The sequence below is a fragment of the Bos taurus genome, chromosome 23 (genome assembly GCF_002263795.3).
Source record: "Bos taurus isolate L1 Dominette 01449 registration number 42190680 breed Hereford chromosome 23, ARS-UCD2.0, whole genome shotgun sequence".
Lineage (NCBI taxonomy): Eukaryota > Metazoa > Chordata > Mammalia > Artiodactyla > Bovidae > Bos > Bos taurus.
In genome coordinates, this window is record NC_037350.1 from 18,312,832 (window position 1) to 18,335,767 (window position 22,936).

At 37.2% G+C, this 22,936-nt stretch overlaps 1 protein-coding gene across 9 annotated transcripts in view; it reads right to left on the reverse strand.

Moving 5' to 3' along the window:
* SUPT3H (SPT3 homolog, SAGA and STAGA complex component) overlaps window positions 1-22,936 on the reverse strand; it is a 419,512-nt gene that overhangs the window by 87,254 nt on the left and 309,322 nt on the right. For all 9 annotated transcript variants that reach the window (XM_024983744.2, XM_024983745.2, XM_059880441.1 and 6 more), the window contains 4 exon segments: window positions 16,853-16,965; window positions 15,711-15,818; window positions 11,983-12,150; window positions 3,158-3,268 (listed from right to left, as the gene is read on the reverse strand). In XM_024983744.2, the coding sequence (XP_024839512.1) occupies window positions 3,158-3,268; window positions 11,983-12,150; window positions 15,711-15,818; window positions 16,853-16,965 (500 nt within the window).

The following is a 22,936-nucleotide window of genomic DNA, read 5'->3' on the forward strand; positions in this document are numbered from 1 at the left end:
AAAACACTGAAAAGAAAGAAGTCACCGAGTAAAACCAACATGCCAAAGGCAATATAGTTGTAATTGGCTGAGTGGGGACTGGAGGTTTGTAAGTGTCTCCACAGCCTTGTATGAATGGCAGGAAACTGCTGTTCCGTCACACTGTCCCCTCCCTCTCCAACACAGCAGCTACTCAGTGCAAAGCGCTGCTTGTACTCCTTTCTCCCCTCCACCTTCCATGGCTTTAATCACTCCTTTCTTCTACCATTTCAACTTATTATTCCAAGGGGAAGAACTCACTTTCAATTCTTCATATAATGAACCGCATTCCTGAAATCTATAATGGTGTAAATTTGTACAATCATTTCACAAGTCATACAGTAGAAGGCAGAATGATGCCACATCAAAAGCACAATTTTTTGGCTTTACTGGTTGACGCTGGAATTCAGTTTCCAAGTAACCTACTGGTTGTCATTTTAATTCTCCAAATTAGTCTCATAGTTTTAGGAATAAACTATGTATCAGTCAAGTTATGGGTAATCTAAATGAGATATCTCATTTATATACACCATTAGACAAGCACTTTATGTTCAGAATGACATGCTGCAAAGACAGAATCTCTATGTTTCATAAATATAAACTAGCTGCTAATGGCGATTTTAGTTTACAAAGGAAATTTCATACTGGAGGTAAGTTAGCTCAGCCTTTCTGCATAATTTAGTTCCAGTCTAAGGTTGCTAGAAAAGCAGCCCACATGCCTCCTCTCCTTTTAGGAGCCACAGCCCAAAGCCCAGGAAGCAAAGTGTGCCTAGAGCAGCATCATATATCACCTCAGGGAGTGGACATCAGGGAACTTAGCATCAGCATCCTCCCAGCATCAGGAGCGTCTCCTCTTAACACTGAAGGTACGAGGGAACCAGGATCGGTGCTCACACTGTTAGCATATGTAGTCTGCAAATCTATTCTACTTTAAAGAGAAATTTAACTTTAAAAGGCAGATTTCTGTATTGTAATACGTAACACTGCCTGATCCTACTACTCATGACAGACAATGGAGTGGGCGTCTACAGCCCTGTGGGCCGGGCAGATCCTTAGGCAGATCCTTACAGTCCCGGGTAATGGAGTAGACCATTCAAGGCCTGAGGCGTGAAGAAGACTCAGTGTCCGCCCATGCTGGCCTTCTTTCCCATCTGCTGTTGACGCTGTTCATCTGCTCTGGCAGTGGTTAAGCGGGCCTTCAAGATCGTGGCTTATTTGTTCTATTTTCCAGATCTATTTACACTAAGCATTTTTAAATTGAATTATTAGTTTAAAAAACCATATTGGTTATATGTTTATTAGACAAAAATCATCTTAAACTATATTTGAATACACACACACACACACTGAATATTTCAAGTATATTTCCTGCCACATACTACAATCTTGGATTATAAAAGCAACAATACATGACTATCAGGTTAGACACGGAGGAATGAATATATAAGTATACACAGACACACAGTGTCATCAGCCAAGATGGTTCTCAGGTGATCTGACCAGTGTTTTTAAAAACAAAAAACTTGAAGAATTAATGAGCTTACCACCACCACCACTTCTGTGTGAAGAAACATCACAGACCTTGTGATTAGGAGATTTCCCCTTATAGTAGATACCTTTTCCTTTATGTAATTTTACCCATTACTTTTAGTAACCATTTTAGGTTATTTCTCAAAACCCCTGTCTCTCTTTGCTACCCTTTAATTAGTTCTAGATTATTATCAACTCTGCCCTTTTCTTCTCTCTCTATTCCATTGCCTCAGACTATTAGTCATTATTTGGCTCTTATCTATGGATCTGAAAATTTTAATCCTTTGTTATAAATTGGTTCTTTCAATTTCAGTTGGTTTTTAAACTCTTCCAATCAACTCATATTTCTCTAAATCTCATCTTCCTTTTGGCTAATCACATAAAATAGTCTCACTTGTCATGTAGGAGAAAAATACAACAAGAGATACAGACTTCATTCTTTCAATTGTAATAACCTAAAAACACTCATGCAAAAGGATACACTGCTTAATCAGTAACATATGATTAATATAAATATGATGAATCATATATATGACAAATTTAATACATTAACCAGAAGTGAAAATAATTGTCACCATTATAGAAAGCTTCTAGAGACAAAGAAGCTCTGACACATTCTCGTGGTCATATTGATAATGCATATGATTAACAATAACCAATGAAAACAAAGAATGCTAAGAAAGCATTCTCTTTAACTGAAACACAAGAAAAAAGATGATGAGATAATTTTGAAGAAATTATGACTTCTATCAACAGATAACAGCAAAATCCACTCAGGAAAAAACATATGCTATGTACGTACGTATGTGTAATGTTACACATACATATTCTGCTTTAGTATGTTAAAGTAGATGTGAATATGAAAAAATGAAACAAATGGTGAATTATACTGTGCTTTAGTCATAAATCAAACCTAGCTTTCTGAAAATCAAACCAATCCCTTATAAACAGAGAAGGACTTGGAGAAAGTTATATTAACATGAATAAAGATTTTTCTTAAAAGAGCCATAAGATGAGCATTTAATTAACACACATACACACACTCTTTCTTTAGGCTGTTGAAATATAAAGTCTTTAATTCTCCATTAAAAAAAAACACAAACCTTGATTATAAGCTTTAAAACCATTTGAAGATGTGGAAGACTGTCTGCCTTTCAGCCTACTTCAAAGCCAGTAGAGAAATCATTTCTTCTTCTTCCAACTCAAAGTATGTTTAGGAGCAGAACATCTGATAGAAGTGGTATTGCCAATCTAACCAGTTTTAAAATATAAAGTGCTTCTAGCAATATTTGGATACATATAATTTGACAAAAAAAGTTTTATAAACCTAAGCTTTGAAAAATAGAAAATATAAGCCCCAAGGAAAAAAAAAAGCATAATTTGTAATTGAAAGAAAATAATATTTTGTAGAGAAAAAAACTGTTCTTCCAAAAAGAGACAAAAATGACTAACTCTTATTTCCCAAGAGAATTATGCCACTTTTATACAACAAAATTACAGCTACCACAAATTGCTTTCAACAATTCCACTGCTGCTTCATTTGACCACTTGAAAATCAAAATTCTTTCAGATTATAAATATAACTTTTTATAACTCTGTTATTACGTACTGTGAATGGGGAAAGGGGGCCAATCTTGTGGCCGTAGCGTCGGATGGCCTCTCTGATGTGGCTGGGCTGGATGGCATCGCTGTGAGCCTCAACACCACAGGCCGCAGTGCTCTGCGACAGAAAAACACATAAATTGTTACTAAATCAAAAACACACAACACAACTACAGTGTATAAAATATGAAAATAAACTTTTATAAAATGGACGGTTTTTCCCTTAGGATGCACATCAGTGCTGCCATATACTACATCTAACAACAACAAAAAAATTCCATTAGCAAATCAAAGATGACTTTTACATGACCCCTTCCAAGCAGACCAACCAAATGCAATTTTTATGCCCCCAATATTTCACCTAGGCCTGCATGTCAAGGTACAGGAGAATAGAGCCGGTTGTGAACGGTTGAAAAGTGTCATGTGAGCTTGCTGAAAGAACTACAGGAAGCTATTTTTTAAAAAAAAAACATTTAAACATTTATTACTATAAATGTGTCTTGGGAGCTTGTTGGATGTATTTCTGAAATAACCTGAGAGTCATCAATTTTAAAATAAAAAATGTAAAACTGCTATATATTTATTTATAATACAGGGGATGGCCATAGAAGATCATTTCAACCTGGTTCCTAGTTTTCTAAGTGTCCTCTGTGATTCAATTTGATATTTGGCAAAACTAATACAATTATGTAAAGTTTAAAAATAAAATAATTTTTAAAAAAATAAAAGAAAAAGAAGAAAAACAAAAAAAAACAAAATAAAACAGAAACTATTACTTTAATCTGCCTCATCTGTAAAAGACAAGTTTGAAAGTACACAAAGACACAAGAATGAAAAAGATTATTTGCAATAAGAGTATGGATCTCAACTCAAGAAATGTATGTAACATGATTTTAAAAAAATGAAATAGAGGTATTATATGTTTGTGATTTAGTTGTAGGCTCTGGCTTCTCAAATACCTTGGTCTAGATCCCAGCCATCTCAGTTACCAGTTCTGTCAAGTCATGTAAGATACCTGTATTTTAGTTTCCTTATCTGTAAACAGGATAATAATTTTAACTGCTCTATAGGGTTGCTGTGAAAATTAAATGAGTTGATATGTTTAAACTCTTAGAACAATGCCTGACATATGTTAGCTATCAACAGCAGTAGGTTATTATTTAAATTAAAAACAGCACATCCATGTTCTTGAAATGATAAGCTAATTTACTTAAAAGTGCAGTAGGTACCAGATGCCAAGTCATCAACATTAAAGAATCAAGAGAAAGAAATAGTAGCCCATGTATTACTTATCACTCTCATTGCAGAAGTACCATGCTCAGAATTCTTTATAGAGGTATATCTAGCATGACCTCTACTGAGAGTGAAATGGCAAATCTTATCAAAATGAAAAAATACAACCATGTTTGATCCAACAATTTCATGATTTCTAAGGATTTATCCTGCAGATATATTATTATACAGGCAAAAAATAATACAGATAGCTAGACAGTCACTGCTGTACTATCTGAATTAATGAAGCAAATGTTCATCAAGGAGAGAACCATAAAATCAATTATGATACATTCATTCAATGCAATAGAAACCACAGCAACCACCATAATGAAGGAGGCAGCTCCATATAGATTCCTATGGAGCTATCTATAAGACACTGTTTGAGAAAATGCCAGGTGTACAACTGGATAACCATGTTATCAGCTTTTGTTTTTTTTTTTAAAGGCTGAACAGTACATGCTCATTTAAGCATAGGTTATTTCTGCAAAGACACCCTGAAAATTAGTAACAGTGCAGAATTTCTTTCTCTTGGAGTACAGATGGGTGTCTGGAGCATACGGGTTAGAAGAAACATTTTTCACTGTACATCTTTCTGTGCCTTTTAAATATATTTTTTGTGCCCTTTGCATTTTTTTTTATTATTATGAACTAGTAAAATAATTAAAACATTCCTACAAAGAGCATCTGCTAATTATTCAAGTTGAACCTGAAATAAGACTAAAATATAAAACGAGAGCTTGATTATTTTTAATTATTTTTAACAAGACCTGAAATAAGCCAAATAGGAATATACTCTAGAGTATCATTCTCAATTTCATTCCAACAATACCCTAAATAACATAACTGCTGTGCCCACAATAACAAGGATTAAATTATCTTAACCCCTCACTTTGGCACTCATATAAAAGTGCACACATAGTTTTTCTTTAAAAAGAAAAAATGCTTTCTTGATTCTTATCCCAAGTACTTTGTTCCAGTTGGATTATATTAGAATAAATGCAATTATCAAGTACCTGGTGAGGCTAAAGACTCTTTTGTGAGTTGGGCTGGCCAAAAAGTTTGATCAGGATCTCATAGACAAGTGAGAACAGACATTTTGGCCAACCCCATACAACATGGGGACATTCAGTTCAGTCGCTCAGTCATGTCCGACTCTTTGCGACCCCATGAATCGCAGCATGCCAGGCCTCCCTGTCCATCACCAACTACCAGAGTTCACTCAGACTCACGTCCATTGAGTCAGTGATGCCATCCAGCCATCTCATCCTATGTCGTCCCCTCCTCCTCCTGCCCCCAATCCCTCCCAGCATCAGAGTCTTTTCTAATGAGTCCACTCTTGCATGAGGTCGCCAAAGTACTGGAGTTTCAGCTTTAGCATCATTCCTTCCAAAGAAAGCCCAGGGCTGATCTCCTTCAGAATGGACTGGTTGGATCTCCTTGCAGTCCAAGGGACTCTCAAAAGAGTCTCCTCCAACACCACAGTTCAAAAGCATCAATTCTTCGGTGCTCAGTTTTCTTCACAGTCCAACTCTCACATCCATACATGACCACTGGAAAAACCATAGCCTTGACTAGACGGACCTTTGTTGGCAAAGTAATGTCTCTGCTTTTCAATTTGCTATCTAGGTTGGTCATAACTTTCCTTCCAAGGAGTAAGCGTCTTTTAATTTCATGGCTGCAATCACCATCTGCAGTGATTTTGGAGCCCAAAAAAATAAAGTCTGCCACTGTTTCCCCATCTATTTCCCATGAAGTGATGGGACCGGATGCCATGATCTTCGTTTTCTGAATGTTGAGCTTTAAGCCAACTTTTTCACTCTCCACTTCCACTTTCATCAAGAGGCTTTTTAGTTCCTCTTCACTTTCTGCCATAAGGGTGGTGTCATCTGCATATCTGAGGTTATTGATATTTCTCCCGGCAATCTTGATTCCAGCTTGTTAAGAAGGCAATATCCTGCAGACAAAGAGGGTAAGGGGTTTTCCAGCGCTTTCCTCTGTGAAAGCTACTTTCTATCTGAAAAGTGGATTTATTTCTTTGCTACATGGCCATTGCAGAGGGACTCTTCCTTTACTTTCCCAAATAAGTTCTATTTTGGTATAGAATATGTTGGTCAAAATCTCCCAGAACTTCTGGCATGGAGATCCAATAGACTTCAGAACACTGAAGAAGGAAGTGTAAGTTAGAAACCACTTGTGGCCACTATTTGTAAGATGGCAGCAAGTAAGCCATCCTGTTTGAATCATGTTATCATTGCTAAAAATAAGAAGTTACCTTATATAAAAATAAGAATATTTAGTTTTGTGAAAAATGTCATTAAAATTTCTCTTTTGCCCATTTCTGGTTTATCTGCTATAATTATGCCATTGCAAACACCAGCATAAGTTACCACATGTGCTTCTTCACCCTCTTGATTTGCCCACTGAGTTCTTTGCAAGGAAATCTTTAAATCTCAAATGTGTCTGCAGTATTGTTTTCATCTCAAAAAATACCTTCTCATTTCTGTAAACATCCCTTCCCTCACCAAAGTACTAGTAATCTGTTTAAGTTCAAAATTCATATCAAGTTTAGAATTTTTACTTCAGCAGTGACTTCATAAATTTTCTAACAGTCTTCAAAACTGTTACAGAAGGATTAGTATTAAATTTATGTATTTGCTACACTAATAAAAATATTGTGTTATAAATACATATGAAGACTGTTAGATTTATATACCAATTTAGCTTTCTCATTCTGCTTGAGCCCACATCTTGGAATATTCTTTAAATTTTCAAAAATGAAACCCACATGTTTGACAAAATACTGAGTCTTGTTGTCTATAGTGTATTTATCAGAATTTCTGTGGGGACTAAACTCCTAATTTCCTAAAGTCAAGAACAAGGTGCTTGATAAAATTCTTCTTCATGTGTCAGCTGCCCTTCCCCCGGCTGTATTCATATTCCATTCTTGGATTCTTCCATTTCGTTTTTAGTTATGTCTTTTTATTCAGAAGCTGCTGCTCAACACTGGAAGTGGAAGTATCACACGGAGTTCTCCATACTTCCTGGATCTGGGCATTGTCTCTCTTCTGTCCTTGCTGGCTTGAACTGAATAAAATTCTTCAACAGTTTCAACTCTCAACTGCAGTACAAGAAGTTACCCTGAAACTTCGGTTGCACCAGGATCTCTTATCTGACTCTTTTCTTCCCAACATAAAAGCTGTTGGGAAGAAACAACTTTTTTAATCCTTTCTCAGCTTTCCCCTTGCCAGGTAATCTAATATTTAAGAAGGACCTGGAATCTCAGATAACCCTCTTACTCTTTTCACGACTACATCTTCTGTTAAACTTGATACTTTAGATTCTACAGAGGTGTAACAGAGGAGTAATATGTATCTCTGATCAGAGCAAGGGAAAGGTTAGTAGCCTTAATACTGACTTCTGTCCCTCACTGACCACATGGATTGATGTATGACCAGAGTGGGCAGGCAAGTGTCTTTTTTCTTCTCACTCTTGTACACAGAGCTCTCTCAGTTCTTTGAGTTTATAGAGGATTTCCCTTCAGATGAAGTTGGGCCACTCCTTGGCTAAAGGCTATAGTATAATACAGTTAAATACAGTTAATTTTCTCATTCCAAAATTTAACTGAGATGTTGTGTAATCTGTCATTCTATGTAAGTAGGAAGTGATTTTTTTTTAAACTAAAGAAATTAACTAGAAAAGGTATTTGAAAAGAAGATAATAAAGAATCACCAAATTCAAAGATTCATATATTATAAAATTTGGAAAAAACACAAGATATTATCTATTCTAAACTTTCCCAACTCCCCACATTATAGGTGATACAGTGAAGATAAGGGACACTCCCAAGATTAAAATGACAGCATTAAGATATGATTATACATCAAGTTCCTTGGCTTTCAGTACCATCACAGCTGAGGTTTCCAGTGAGTAAAAAATCAAAATATAGCAAGAGCTTGAATATGGAGTAAGAAATGGTAACCCACTCTAGTATTCTTGCCTGGAGAATTCCATGGACAGAGAAGCCTGGCGGGCTATAGTCCACGCGGTCTCAAAGAGTTGGATACAACCAAGCAACTAACACTTTCAGTTTCCTGAATGTAGAAGATGCGAATAAGTAAATAAAAATAAACAAATTACTTTACATATGCATAATTACCACGTTAATTATAAATTTCTACGTAGTTTGTAAAGCAAATCCACTGAGGAGGTCCTTAAGTAATATTTTACACTCTAGTTTTAGTTACTGAATGAGTTGGAAAGCACTATAGCCAAAATTCTTTAGAACTACTTTACAATACAGAAGTTCTTTATTGTTCGGAGTTTCCCTTAATAAAGAAGCACTGAGCTCTGTCACTTTGAAAATAGAAGGGGGAATCCAGATACGAGGATGAAATTTAAATGTGCTCACCATCAGTTATAAGATGATATCTTGGCACAGCTCCACTACTAGTAGTGGCAAACAGTTTCTCTTGTGCCAACCAACGTGTAGAGAAAAGTATACATTTTGGACAAATTATAAAAAACAAGTACCTGGAAGCAAAAGAGTGATCTCACCCGGACAAAAACTGAAAGGGCGAGTACTATATATAGGAGGAGGGAATGGCTGTGGGTTGGTTTTCTGTTTTTCTGTTTTAGCCTAAGGGTAGGCCCTAGTCAGTACAGGGTCACGGGGCCTTAGAAGCATGAAGAACTGTAGCTCAGAGTTCAGGGCAACCACAGTAGGTGTAAAGAGAAAAAGAAAATCCCAAAAAAGGACAGAATCAAAGAAAGGAAGACAAATATTCAGTGTATAAATTTTACCCAAATCTTTGACTAACTTCTAAGCTATTCCTTCGTGGGACTGAATCCAAGAAACCAAGGTAAAACTAAATAAAGGAAGAGAGCGTCTAGCTGCTGAAGAGGCATTTGAGTTTGAAGTTTATAGAGTTCCATCTAGAAGAGTAAACAGTCTGCTTAACATACATATGAACACACCACCAACACCACCTCTTCTCATAGGAATACTACAGAACCTGAAATCTCTACAATATATTACTCACAATGTCCAGCATATAATTTAAAATTACTAGACATGCAACAGCACAAGAAAGTGTGACTTATACTCAATGGAGATCAAAATAATCCAGATAGTTAATTTATCATATGAGAGTTTTAAAACAGCTATTATGAAATAAAAGAAGTTAAAAAATAACAATAAACTATAAAAATAAATCAAAAGGAAATTATAAAACTGTAAAACAAAATATCAGAAACAAGACATTAATGGATGAGTGTTAAGACTGAACGGACAGTAGATAGAGTTTGGAACATAAGGGAAGATCAACAGAAGTTATTCAACCTGAAGAACAGGAAGAAAAGATTGAAAAGGAAATTCAACAGAGCTTCGCGCACACGTTGAACAATATCAAAGTAACTAACGAAAATATACCTGGAATCTCGGAAGGGGAGAAGAGAGAACATGAGGCAGATAATAGAAATAATAAGAAATAATAGCTGATAATTCCCCCCTCAATTTAAAAGTATTCAATTTTCAAGAGGCTCAGAGGATTCTAAACAGAAAAAATGCAAAAGAAAACCATATCTATGGATATCATGGTCAAACTGCTTAAAATCAAAAATAAAGATATGATTTGGAAAACATCCAAAGAAAAATAGAACATTACAAACACACAAAAAAGCTACAAAAGCTTCTGACATGTGATTAAAAGCAGTGGCTCTAATATTTTCTCCCATTCTGTGGGCTGTCTTTTCATTTTGTTCATGGTTTCCTTCATTGTGCAAAAGCTTTTATGTTTAAGTGGGTCCCATTTGTTTATTTTGATTTTCATTACCCTATGAGGTAGATCAAAATAGATCTTGTTTATATCAGGCAGCGTTCTACCTAGTGTTTCCCCCTAAGAATTTTATATATCTTGTCTTACATTTAGTTCTTTAATCCATTTTGAGTTTTTGTGTATAGTGTTAGAGAGTGTTCTAATTTCATGCTTTTACACATAGCTTTCCAGTTTCCCCAACATCACTTATTAAAGAGACTGTCTTTTCCCCATTGTATTATATACTTTTGCCTCCTTTGTCATAGATTAGTTAAGCATAGGCACGTGGGTTTATCTCTGGGCTTTCTATCTTGTTCCATTGACCTATATTTCTGTTTTTGGGCCAATACCATTCTGTTGTGATTACTGTAGCTTTGGATAAAATGATATAATCATTTGGGAAAAAAGTTCTTGTAGTTTCTTTAAAAACTGAGCACATAGCTACTCTATGATCCAATAATTTCATTTCTAGCTAGTAATTTCATTTACCTATGAAAAATGAAAGCATTTGTCCATAAAGATTTGTACTATAATGTTCATAACAGGTTTATTCATAATACCCTCCAAACTGGACATAGCCTAACTATCAAAATGAGAATGAGTAAACTGATATACAAGCAACTTACTCATCAATAAAGAAGAATAAATTACACTTGTACTTAAAAACATAAACTTTAAAAATACCCTGAGTGAAAGAAATTTCACACAAAAGAGTATACATATTATATTCTCTTTGTATGAGGCTCCAGAAGAGAGAAAACTAAAAAGTCAGAACTGTGTTTGCTTTTCTGGGGATGGTGACGGGATTGCCTGGAAGAGGTGTGAAAGAATTTTTGGAACTGATAGTAATGTTTTTTGTAATCTTGAGAGGGTATCAGAAAACAATGTATTTATATATCTGTCAAAACTCAGCAAATGGTATACTTAAGAATTGAGTGGTACACTGTATATAAACTTTACCTTTTTTAAAAAAGTATAATGTATACATTATAAATTTCTTTATAATGTATACATTATACAAAATTATGTGTTCTGGCACAAATTATACTGATGCCTGCTGCTTACCTTTTAATGTATCAAAAAAAAAAAGAACTGGTGGATGGATAAAAGAATAATCAGATATACATATAAAGTAAATGTAAATATAGTAAATATATTAAACATAGTAAAATTTTAATTGCAGAATCAGATGATAGATATATGGTATTCACTCTACAATTCTTTTAACTTTTTTGTATGTTTGAAAATTTTTATAATAAAGTATTAGAAAACATCAATATCTTGCTGTAAATTGGCTGTTTCTAAAATCTGATTAATGAGAAAAACAGAACACATGTTCCGTCCCTGTGAACTCAGTAAGCTCTCCCTGTGCTGTGCTGAGTCACGTCTGTCTCTTTGTGACCCCATGGACTGTAGCCTGCCAGGCTCCTCTGTCCATGCGGATTCTCTAGGCGAGAATAATGGAGTGGACTGCCATGCCCTCGGGGATTTCCTGACCCAGGGATCAAACTCAAGTCACTCACATTGCAGGTGGATTCTTTACCATCTGAGCCCTCCAGGGAAGCTCCACTCCACTGGAGTGGGTAGTCTATCCCTTCTCTAGGTGATCTTCTCAATCTAGGAATTGAACCAGGATATCCTACATTGCAGGCTGATTCTCTACCAGCTGAGCTACCAGGGAAGCCCCAAGATCTCTTTTCTTTGCACCAAAAAGAAAGAAAAAGAAATAGAAGAATATATTAACCTTTTTTCTTTTCCTTTGCTTGGTCTTAGCCGAGTCTTGTCCAGCACTCCCATTCCCTAGGGATCCTGATGTGGTCTTCCCCGAGTGCTGTGAGCCTGCTGATGGAGCTGTTGGTGTAGGAGGAGGTGTGTTCTCAGGAGACTCTGGATAGGGCTTCATGCAAGACCCCTGTTCAAAGACATGTGGCTCTGAAATTAGGCAACCAGAACTTCTACTAACATTTTATTTAGATAGTTCATTAATTCAGTAATATTTGAAAGTTACAAATATAAAAACCCCATTTATTATTATCCAGTCCACAGAAATGATGCCATCATCTTGCCCCTAAGGGTCTAAATATATTAATTTCTAATCTGTCTGATCATTCAGATAAAAACTAGGATTCCTCAGATACAGCTTCCAAAATTTCTGCTGATTCAGTCAGATAGATATTTTTACTGAGAAGTTTTGTCAGTATTTCAAAAGCACTCAAAAGGAAGTTCTAAACTTTCCCCCCCGAACAGGATGCCTTTCAGACATTCTCTGTATCATGGTGACCGGCCTTCACTTCAGGGTGAAATAACTCACACTCAGTGCTTTAGGGTCACTGCAGCTTTATCCCTAGCTCCTCCAACACCTAGTCTCTTCCTTCCTTCAGAACATCCCTCACATCTACCTGCTTTCTTTGACTATGCCTGCAAGTCTGTTCTCTCTCCCTGGTGGAGGTCCTTCAAATATTTGAAGACTGTCTATCTCACAGCCTCTTCTCTTCTACAGGTCAAGCACCTTAAGTCCCTTCTACCACTTATTATGAGACGTGCCTTCGGGGTCCTCCTCCCACCCCTATTACTCTCCTTTAGATGGCCTCCACTTTGTCAATGTCCATCCTCTCAGATGGTGCCTAGACACTGAAACAAAACAAAAGATATTGTGATGTTTCCTTTTCAGTACCGTCACAATATTTATTATTTATCATTATAAGAAACTTATAGGCAAATAAGTCTTTTTCATATATGGTATTATAAATCTATATTTTCCCGATCCTATCAACTGTAATAACTATGCTATCTACTGACCTATTTAAAAAATTATGCTAAACTTTGTAAAACATTTTGCTGAAATTCAGATACTGTTTTCAAGAATATTTCTTTGATCTGCTTGCCTAGAAACATCAAACAAGAAGGAATAAAGCTAATGTGGCATGAGTTGCTCTTAGGAAAAACAAGGTAATTCTTAGAGATCATTACTTCCAGAATATAAACCATGTGTTTGAAAAAAAAACTCTGGAAAATTAATTCAAATTAATATTAACCTTGATAATCTGAGAAACCTAAGTTTAACTAGCTCACTTCTTTATATGGCTAGTGTTCAAGAATGACAATTATTAAAATAGAATGCATGTGATTAATTCCATGCCTTGTGTTTCCAATTCAATTGACTGTACATAGCACCTCCATTTGGATCTTCTTAAAATACCCTTTTGAACTCATCACTCTTTAGCCAAGAAACTTTCAATTCTTCCTTCCCGAAGTGTCTAAGGCCTTTATTTTCTAATTTCCTACTTCCCTTCTCAATGAATCCTTGGCTTGAATATTTTAATCAGGTTTTTTCCTCCCTGTACAACTGCACTTATGCTGCCTCCAAAGCCTACAGTATTTTCCCCACTTTTATCATCTCATCAAAGTTTTATCTTTTCTTCAACACTCAACTTCTTTTCTGAAGTCTTCTTTCATTATAATTAGGGAGCTGCTTTTATCTCTGAACTTTCTGTCTATGACATTCATTTGGAAATCAGTACATAAAATCTTGAACTGTCTGTTTGTTCATTTACTGCTTTGCTTGTTTTGCAGAATGTTCTGTCTCCCTGAATACAGATCATATTAGTCTCCAGAGCCCCCACTGGTTCCTAACCTGGTAAAGTCCCTAAAGCAGCCCCTTAATTGTGCTTGCTGACCTGCAATGCTGATGAACAGGAATTCCTGGCCTAGAGTGGTCATTGTGTGTTGAGTTAGGTAATAAAGGGCAGAAAGACTTCGAGTCCCTCCAAATGTTCATTTTGACCACTAGTCATATTGGAGGAGGGGTGTCTGGCCAGCCAGGGAAATGCTGGAGGCCTGTATCAACATATTTAGCCAGGATGCTTTCTGACACTCCTGCTCCCATCTCCCAGAGAGCCCAGGAAGTTCAACACATACAAGCCATCTTTCTTAACTGCTGGGTAGCTGGGAGCAGCAGCTGTGGTTGTTGAGCACTGTCCAGGGCAGCTTGGCCACCCTGGAGAATCAAGAAAGTGCGGGGTGGAAATACAGTTTTCCTAGCCACGTAAGCAATCCCTTGAATGTTATGGGAAAACTAGGCTTGTTATGTTCACTGTAAATTTCTTTAATTAGAAATGTTACAACAAATTTGTCTGATGTTAATGAAAAGCATACTTCTACACATATTCATAAAGTGAACACGTACCAAAGACAGTTTAAAGGGTGTTCTTTGACATCATAATTTGGGTTTGTAACATAAAGAAAACAAATACTGTTTAATCAACTGGGTGTGCTTTAGGGACTTTTGAAGCATGTTCACTGATAATGATGTATAACCTTTTTCAAGACAAAAATGGATTTTTAATGGGCATAAACATTTTAATTCCTACTTTAGTTCTAAGCCAATTTGGTTCCACAAGGGGCATAAAAAAGATGTCATACTTTTGGCTTGTAATAAGATACAGGCATATATCTTTATATATCTCATAAGTATCTCAGAGCAGAGACACTTAAACTTGGAGTCCAGTGGGTTCACAGATCCTTTATATTCATGGAATGGTTTCAGAGAGTCTCTGAATGCCCTGAAGTTGTATACAAAATGTGCAAATGTATTTATGGAGAAAGGATTTACAGTTTTCTTCGGATTCTCAAAGGGGCTTAGTAGCCATTTTCAGGTTATAGGTTTCACCTAACTTGATCTGAGGCTCACTTCATATTATACATGTGAATGTTAACCAAACCTCCTTGCTGCCCTCTTTATGGTCATTAGGTTGAATTATATGAAACTGATGTTTATGTTAGTGTAAAAAAAAAGTCAGATTATTTGCAAATTCATTAACTAGATGTTACATTTATGGTTTTTAGGCACATGCTGTTTACAGGAATTATTTTTTATGCCAAAAATGATACACACTTATTATACAAAGCCTTAAAGTTGGAAAGAAGACTCCACAGTCCCCACAGGTGGGGATCCCAGCAACAGAAACTGAATATAGAAAGGATCTGATTTTTGCATGATTGGATCAATCAAACCCCAAAGGATACATGGAGCCGTATTTCTTTAGATCATGTTTAGAGATGGATCCATAACTGGAAAGTCCAACCATCAATAATGCCAGGAATTATCATTACATGAATAAAATAATCCTTTCATCTTTGAAGCAAAAATTAAATACATAACTTTTCTCCATGTTATTCAGTTAACTAAACCAAGTGTTCATCTCCCATGGAAATGAGAGGTACTCTTTCACTGAAGGGCCAGGAATACTAAATAAGGCTAAGAGAAGGTGATAAAATCACTGCATTAAGTGGACTGTTAGGGCCTGAAACATAGTAGGTATTTGTTTGAATGTTGAATGTATTAAGATTCTGTGACTGAAGGCTATATATTCCTACATAATCTTTTTCTTAGAACTACTAATGTAAACACCAAACATGAGGGGAAAAAAAAAATCCCACAGATGTGTCAAAGCCAGATTTTTTAATACTCACCTCAGCAGAGTTGTGGTACTGAATGAAGGTGGCAGAAATGGCATGGCTGAAGGGGTCTCCTGCCTTGGTTACCATGTCCTGCCTCACAAGAAGAGCCAGATCCACCAACTAGAAGATCAGAATAAGAAAGTTACAGAGCTGGAAACAGTCACCAAGGTGACTGAAACGGTAACTACATACAAGCAATTATATCCCAAATGTTATTAGTAAGATGGTCTGCCTAAAACATCTGTATTGTGGACATAAAGGTATGCTTTCATGGCTGGTAAGTGGACCTACTCATGAACACAAAGGATAAAGTCTGACTTCCTAGTGGAGTGGTTCTCAAAGTTTATAATCTCCAGGAAAACATTTTTAAATACAGATTTCTGGGTTCCATGCTCTGAGAGTCAATAATAATTCAGTACAGCTGCTCTAGGATGTAGCTTAGAAATTTACATTTTAGACAAGAACCAAGGTGAAGCGGATGCTTGCAGTCTGAGAACCAGGCTCTGAGAAACTACTAGAGGACAGTGATTCCAGACTCAGGTTTTGGGAAGCACTCAGTGGATTGTACATTTCTAGAGAGGTATTTTTCAAAGTCCAAAAATAATCTCTAAGCAAGAGAGATGTGTACTTGGAATTCAGTGTTGACGAAAACTAGGCAAGGATAGTTTCTGGTTTGGCTAAAGTTGCAAGAAACAGTCACTTTTGCCTAATACCCACTGGAGCTGAGGATGCAGAGAAACATAATTGGCCTGCTGCTGCTGCTGCTAAGTCACTTCCGACTCTGTGCGACCCCATAGACGGCAGCCCACCAGGCTCCCCCGTCCCTGGGATTCTCCTGGCAAGAACACTGGGAGTGGGTTGCCATTTCCTTCTCCAATGCATGAAAGTGAAAAGTGAAAGTGAAGTCGCTCAGTCGTGTCTGACACTTAGCGACCCCATGGACTGCAGCCCACCAGGCTCCTTTGTCCATGGGATTTTCCAGGCAAGAGCACTGGAACGGGGTGCCATTGCCTTCTCCATAATTGGCCTAAATTTCAGCAAATACTGAGATTATCATAGAAGAGAACTCATGGCTGTTTTCAGTCCTGGTAGAGCAGCAGGTGGAAGGGGAAAGCAGCTACATGCAGCTTGATACGACAGATTCAAGTTCTTACCTGTGCCACAGTTTCATATGCTAAATATGCTAAAATTTCCATAGCAATAACATTGGGCTTTATCTCCATACTACCGCAGTCCAACCAGTCTCGAAATTTGGACCCTTTTTTGGCTAGTCATTAAAAAAAAAGTAGAGAATATTTAGTTTTTGAAGTGTTTTAATACTGCATATTACTATCACAAAGTGAAAAATATATCTATTGAAAACAATGTGCATAAAATGTAATTTTTAAAAAATCTTATTAGTGTCTAGATATATTCTAGTCCCAAGAATGCCTTTACACATTTGCATCTTTCATATCTTTGCTGCCTAAAAGTACGTTAAACCACTGAATGCTTAGCACTTCTTACAGTGTGTTAGAATAGCTTATCACTGACCATAGATTCTGTTCTAACAATAGTCAGAAGAATCACTTGCTTGATGTAACTTTATTCTTATGGAAAGAAAATCCTGGAAGAAAGAACCTGTGATGAAAAAAGGAACACACGAAAATGTATTTTTCAATTCAGTTCAGTCGCCCAGTCGTGTCCGACTCTTTGCGACCCTGTGAATTGCAGCACGCCAGGCCTCCCTGTCCATCACCAACTCCCAGAGTTCACTCAAACTCATGTCCATCAAGTCAGTGATGCCATCCAGCCATCTCATCCTCTGTCATCCCCTTCTCCTCCTGCCCCCAATCCCTCCCAGCATCAGAGTCTTTTCCAATGAGTCAACACTTCGCATGAGGTGGCCAAAGTACTGGAGTTTCAGCTTTAGCATCATTCCTTCCAAAGAACACCCAGGGCTGATCTTCTTTAGAATGGACTGGTTGGATCTCCTTGCAGTCCAAGGGACTCTCAAGAGTCTTCTCCAACACCACAGTTCAAAAGCATCAATTCTTCTGCACTCAGCTTACTACCTTTCAAAATAGGTCTGTTTCTTGAGTAGGCTCGAAGTTGTGAATTTAGAATTAAATGGAACAAACTGATATCTGGCCTGATCTAAGTCTGTGCTTACATTTTCCTGATGAAAAATGTGTCCATATTCTTAAGTGTGATTCTCAAAACCACCCAGAATGATTCCAACCTTCCTTTATATTATTCCCTAATTAAAATGTCACCTGGGCTTGAATTAATCTTCTTTGTGTTGACCCCTGCGTGGGATACTCTCCTATCACTTGGCTTCATTCATATGAATCTTGCCCAGGGCCACAGACACACGTTCCCCATTCCAATCATTTACTGAACACTTATCAGAGATCCTTCTGTGTCTGCTCGTGATTTCACAAGCCACATTACAAGTTTTGTGGGTCGACACCACGCATCTCATCTCTCTGCATACCTACCAGTACTGAAAACACAAGGAATCTTCTGTTAGGTATCTCGAAACTGCCACAGCACTATGCAGTCTAATGTGACATAGGGCCACAGTAATAAGATATCACCTATTACTATTAATATATTATTAATAAACTATAAATTATATAAATAAATTATAATTAATAATTATAAATTAATAAATAAGTTATTATTAATATATTGTTACTTATTAATAGTAATAAGATATTACTAACTTAACTAGTAATCTAGAGGAAAAGATTGATAGTCAAGATTTTATCACATCTATAACATAATCATCTTTAAAAAATCCACTGATTATTCTTTTGGTTAATCTGGTCCTACAAGTCTGTGAAACACTTAATGGTAACTCCAAGCATGATGTTTTGATCCTGATAGATACAGTCCTCCTGGATTTCACATACAGAGAGTTTTCTGTGAAATAAATCACAGGAGACATTAAGTCCTGCTATTGAAGCACGTATCCAAAGCTGTCAGCCGTGGCCGAGTTACGGTGATCCCCACTGAAGCTATCTCCCTAAAGGAACCTATCTTCCCAGTGCTCTCTGACATGTAACATTCCATCTAACTAGGAAGCTGTAATAGCTCACCAACACTTGGTTCACATCTGTGGAATACTTCTGAAGTTAACAGGCAGCAATTTGGCAAGATCAATAAAATGCACCTTATTCATTTCTCCCTTTGACAGACAGTTACAGGGAAACTGGTTGGGCCACAGACTTGGATTACCATGATACTGAATGGTTTGCCTTAGAAATGAACAGAGATCATTCTTTTGTTTTTGAGATTGCATCCAAGTACTGCATTTCAGACTCTTTTGTTGACTATGATGGCTACTCCATTTCTTCTAAGGGATTCTTGCCCACAATAGTAGATATAATGGTCATCTGAGTTAAATTCACCCATTCCAGTCCATTTTAGTTTGCTGATTCCTAGAATGTTGACGTTCACTCTCGCCATCTCCTGTTTGACCACTTCCAATCTGCCTTGACTCATGGACCTGACATTCTGGGTTCCTATGCAGTATTGCTCTTTACAACATCAGACCTTGCTTCCATCACCAGTCACATCCACAACTGGGTGCTGTTTTGCTTTGGCTCTGTCTCTATATTCTTTCTGGAATTATTTCTCCACTGATCTCCAGTAGCATATTGGGCACCTACTGACCTGGGGAGTTTATCTTTTGGTGTCCTATCTTTTTGCCTTTTCATACTGTTCATAGCGTTCTCAAGGCAAGAATACTGAAGTGGCTTGCCATTCCCTTCTCCAGTGGACCACATTTTGTCAGAACTCTCCACCATGACCCATCTGTCTTGGGTGGCCCTACATAGCACGGCTCAAAGTTTCATTGAGTTAGACAAGGCTGTGGTCCATGTGATTAGATTGGTTAGTTTTCTGTGATTCTGGTTTTCAGTCTGTCTGCCCTCTGATGGATGATGGTGAAGGAAAAGACCCTGATGCTGGGAAAGATAGAAGGCGGGAGGAGAAGGGGACGACAGAGGATGAGATGGTTGGATAGCATCACTGACTCAATGGACATGAGTTTGAGTAAACTTTGGGAGCTGGTGATGGACAGGGAGGCCTGGCGTGCTGCAGTCCACGGTGTCGCAAAGAGTCAGATATGACTGAGTGACTGAACTGAACAGTGATTTTGCTCTGAACACTTGATTTTAAAAGTGAGGGAAAGGAGAGCTCTTGGTCAGATCTGTGCATCTACGCAACAGAATGGGCACCTTCCTCATTAGCTCTTCCACACTGAGAAGACAGAGGTGAGGACCCTGGGTGTGTCGTGGTATCCTAGCACCCAGAATAGTGCCCGGCATTAGTGCACTCACCATAAATATTTCTAGAAGAAATGAGTGAGTGAATGAATGAAAGAACAAACAAATGATAGATAGTTCTTTAGTAAAAGGACAGGATCCAAACTGCTCCATACATCAGAAAAGATGCACAGAGGTCCCATAAGACTACTTGGTGTCACTAAGTTGCATCTGACTCTTGCGACCCCATGGACCGTATAGTGCACCAGGCTCCTCTGTCCATGGGATTTTCCAGGCAAGAATACTGGAGTGGGGTGCCATTTCTTTCTCCCAAACCGCTTGGATTACTCCTATTCCTGCAACAGGTGAAGATTCTTAGGTAATTCTGTCCCTGACACATGGGAAGGACTGTTTTAGAGATGGATCCTGCCAGGGTAAAAGTGGGTCCAACACAAGATGCATAGAGACCTCCAGTCATGATGGTGTGTTTTTACCAGATCTGAGGAGGGCATCAGACTCAATGAGTTCCTTTTCCTTCATCCCTTTTCTCACTGTATCAGGATTAATCCTAGAAATTTATCAACTTATTCAGAATAATAATGATCGATAATAATGATCAATAAATTTATCAATTTATTCAGAACCTTGACCAAAGGTCAAAAGTTCCTAGGATCATCCTCCTTCTGATACTCCTTGGTTTTTAGCCTGTGCTGGAAATAAACTTTATATAATAATTTCATATGGAAATGTAAGGTTAGTTAATTCTCATATACTTTGTCTTTCTCGTCAGTAACCGGGGCAAAAGTCATTCCATTCTCACCTCTCACCCCTCCATGTTATTTCATTATTTTTTCCATATCCCTTTTCACCAGCCCTGCCAGTCCTGACCCTTCCCTCAGGGCCCTCTGTGATGCTCACTGTACTCTGAAGAAAGCCTTCTGCAACTTCTCTCTCTGCAAAATCACTGTTATTTGGGTGAATCAAAAATAGCCTTCCTAAGAGGGCATGGTTTTCTCTGGAATTTTTTCTTTCCCTAAGATTTTTTTTTTTTTTTTTTGATGTGGACCATTTTTAAACTCTTTAGTGAATTTGTTACAATACTGCTTTTGTTTTATGCTTTGTTTTTTTGGCTATGAGGCATGTGGGATCTCAGCTCCCTGACCAGGGATCAAACCCACACCCTTTGTGTTGGAAGGTGAAGTCTTAACCACTGGACTGCCAGGGAAGTTCCCTCCCTGGAAGCTTTTATAGTAGGGGTTCCTTCTTTCTTTCTTTTTATACCTATTTATTGATCAGCTATAAATAGGGATGGTGGTCATAGCTCAGTTGGTAAAAAATCTGCCGGCAATGCAGGAGACCTGGGTTCAATTCCTGGGTCAGGAAGATCCCCTGGAGAAGGAAATGGCAACCCACTCCAGTATTCTTGCCTGGAGAATCCCATGGACAGAGGAGCCTGGTAGGCTACAGTCTACGGGGTTACAAGAGTCGGACACGACTTAGTGACTAAAGAGAGAGAGAGACTGATCAGCTGCTGCTTGCCAGCCTGTTAATTTCCCCATATACTGTAGGGCCTGGCAGCAACATCTTCATTCTTTTCTTTTCTCCCACAGGGAAACCATAAAACAAACAGACATCAGATTTCTCACCAACAACAGAGGCAAAAAGACAATGGAATCATGTTTTAACCAATAACTATTAGTCTACAATTTCCTACTTAACTAAACTATCAGTTAAATATGAGGACAAAGTAAAGCCATTTTTTTTTTTAAGACAAAAAGGAGTGCTTTAAAGTACTTTCAGAGGCTTGGGAAAAACAAAATTAGGCTGAGATGGAAAGTTCAGATACAAGTATACCTTGGAGATACTGTGGGTTTGATTCCAGACCACCACAATAAATCATATATTGCAACAAGACACATTACATGAAATTTTTGGTTTTCCAGTGCATATAAAAAGCTATGTTTAAAGTATACTGTAGTCTATTAAGTGTAAAATAACATTATGTCTAAAAAAATGTACACAGCTTAATTAAAAATAATCTTGTTTGAAAAATGGCACCGATAAGACTTGCTTGACACAGGGCAGGGCTGCCACAAACATTCAACTTGTTAAAAAAACACACTATCTATGAAGCACAATAAAGCAAAGATCAATACAAGGTATGCCTGTACTTACCAACTTAAAGAAATTTTAGGCCAGGAATGTGCTTTAGAAAATTTAAGGATAGCAACTAAAATAATAGCAATAGAATAAGTAATACACAAACTGGTTTGTGAAAAATGGATCAAGAAAAGACCATCAATCCAAATAAAAGGAGGAAAACCAAATAAAAAAGCACAGTAAATTCAAAACATAAAATAAGATAGCATATATAAACCCCAATGTATAAGTAATTAAATACATATAAATTAAACTCATCAATTACAATACAATACTCAGATTGATTAAAAAGAAAATTTAGGTATTTGTTTACAAAAACCACACATGAAACAATGGGGTTGAAAAGACTGGAAACAGGTTTATCAAATTATAACTAAATTACAGCTTTGTGAATTAATATCAGATTTTAAAAGACTTTTAAAGGGAAATGATGATCTGACTTGTATAAATATAAAACCAAAATACTGGTGAACGGGATCAGTGTCCTAATTGTAAAGCTCACCCTCAGCCTTTATAAGTTATAGACAGGTCATTTTTAAATGCACCAGCAGTCTCAGCTAGTGAGTACTATGATTAAATATTTAAAAAGACACAAATGGCTGGATCGCAATTCCTGTACCTTGGTCATGTATCAGCAAAGGCATGAAGAGTCTAGTTCTGGAACTGCTGAGCCCCTTGGACTGAGCATTCCCAAAGACAGTACTGTGGCACAGAAAACAGATTCTCCCACTAAGGTTTCATGATGAAGTACTGTGGCACTATATGAAGAAATATTTTTCAATGCCAAGTCCCTCTTCTTTAAAGAAAAAAAAAACTGAGCATAAG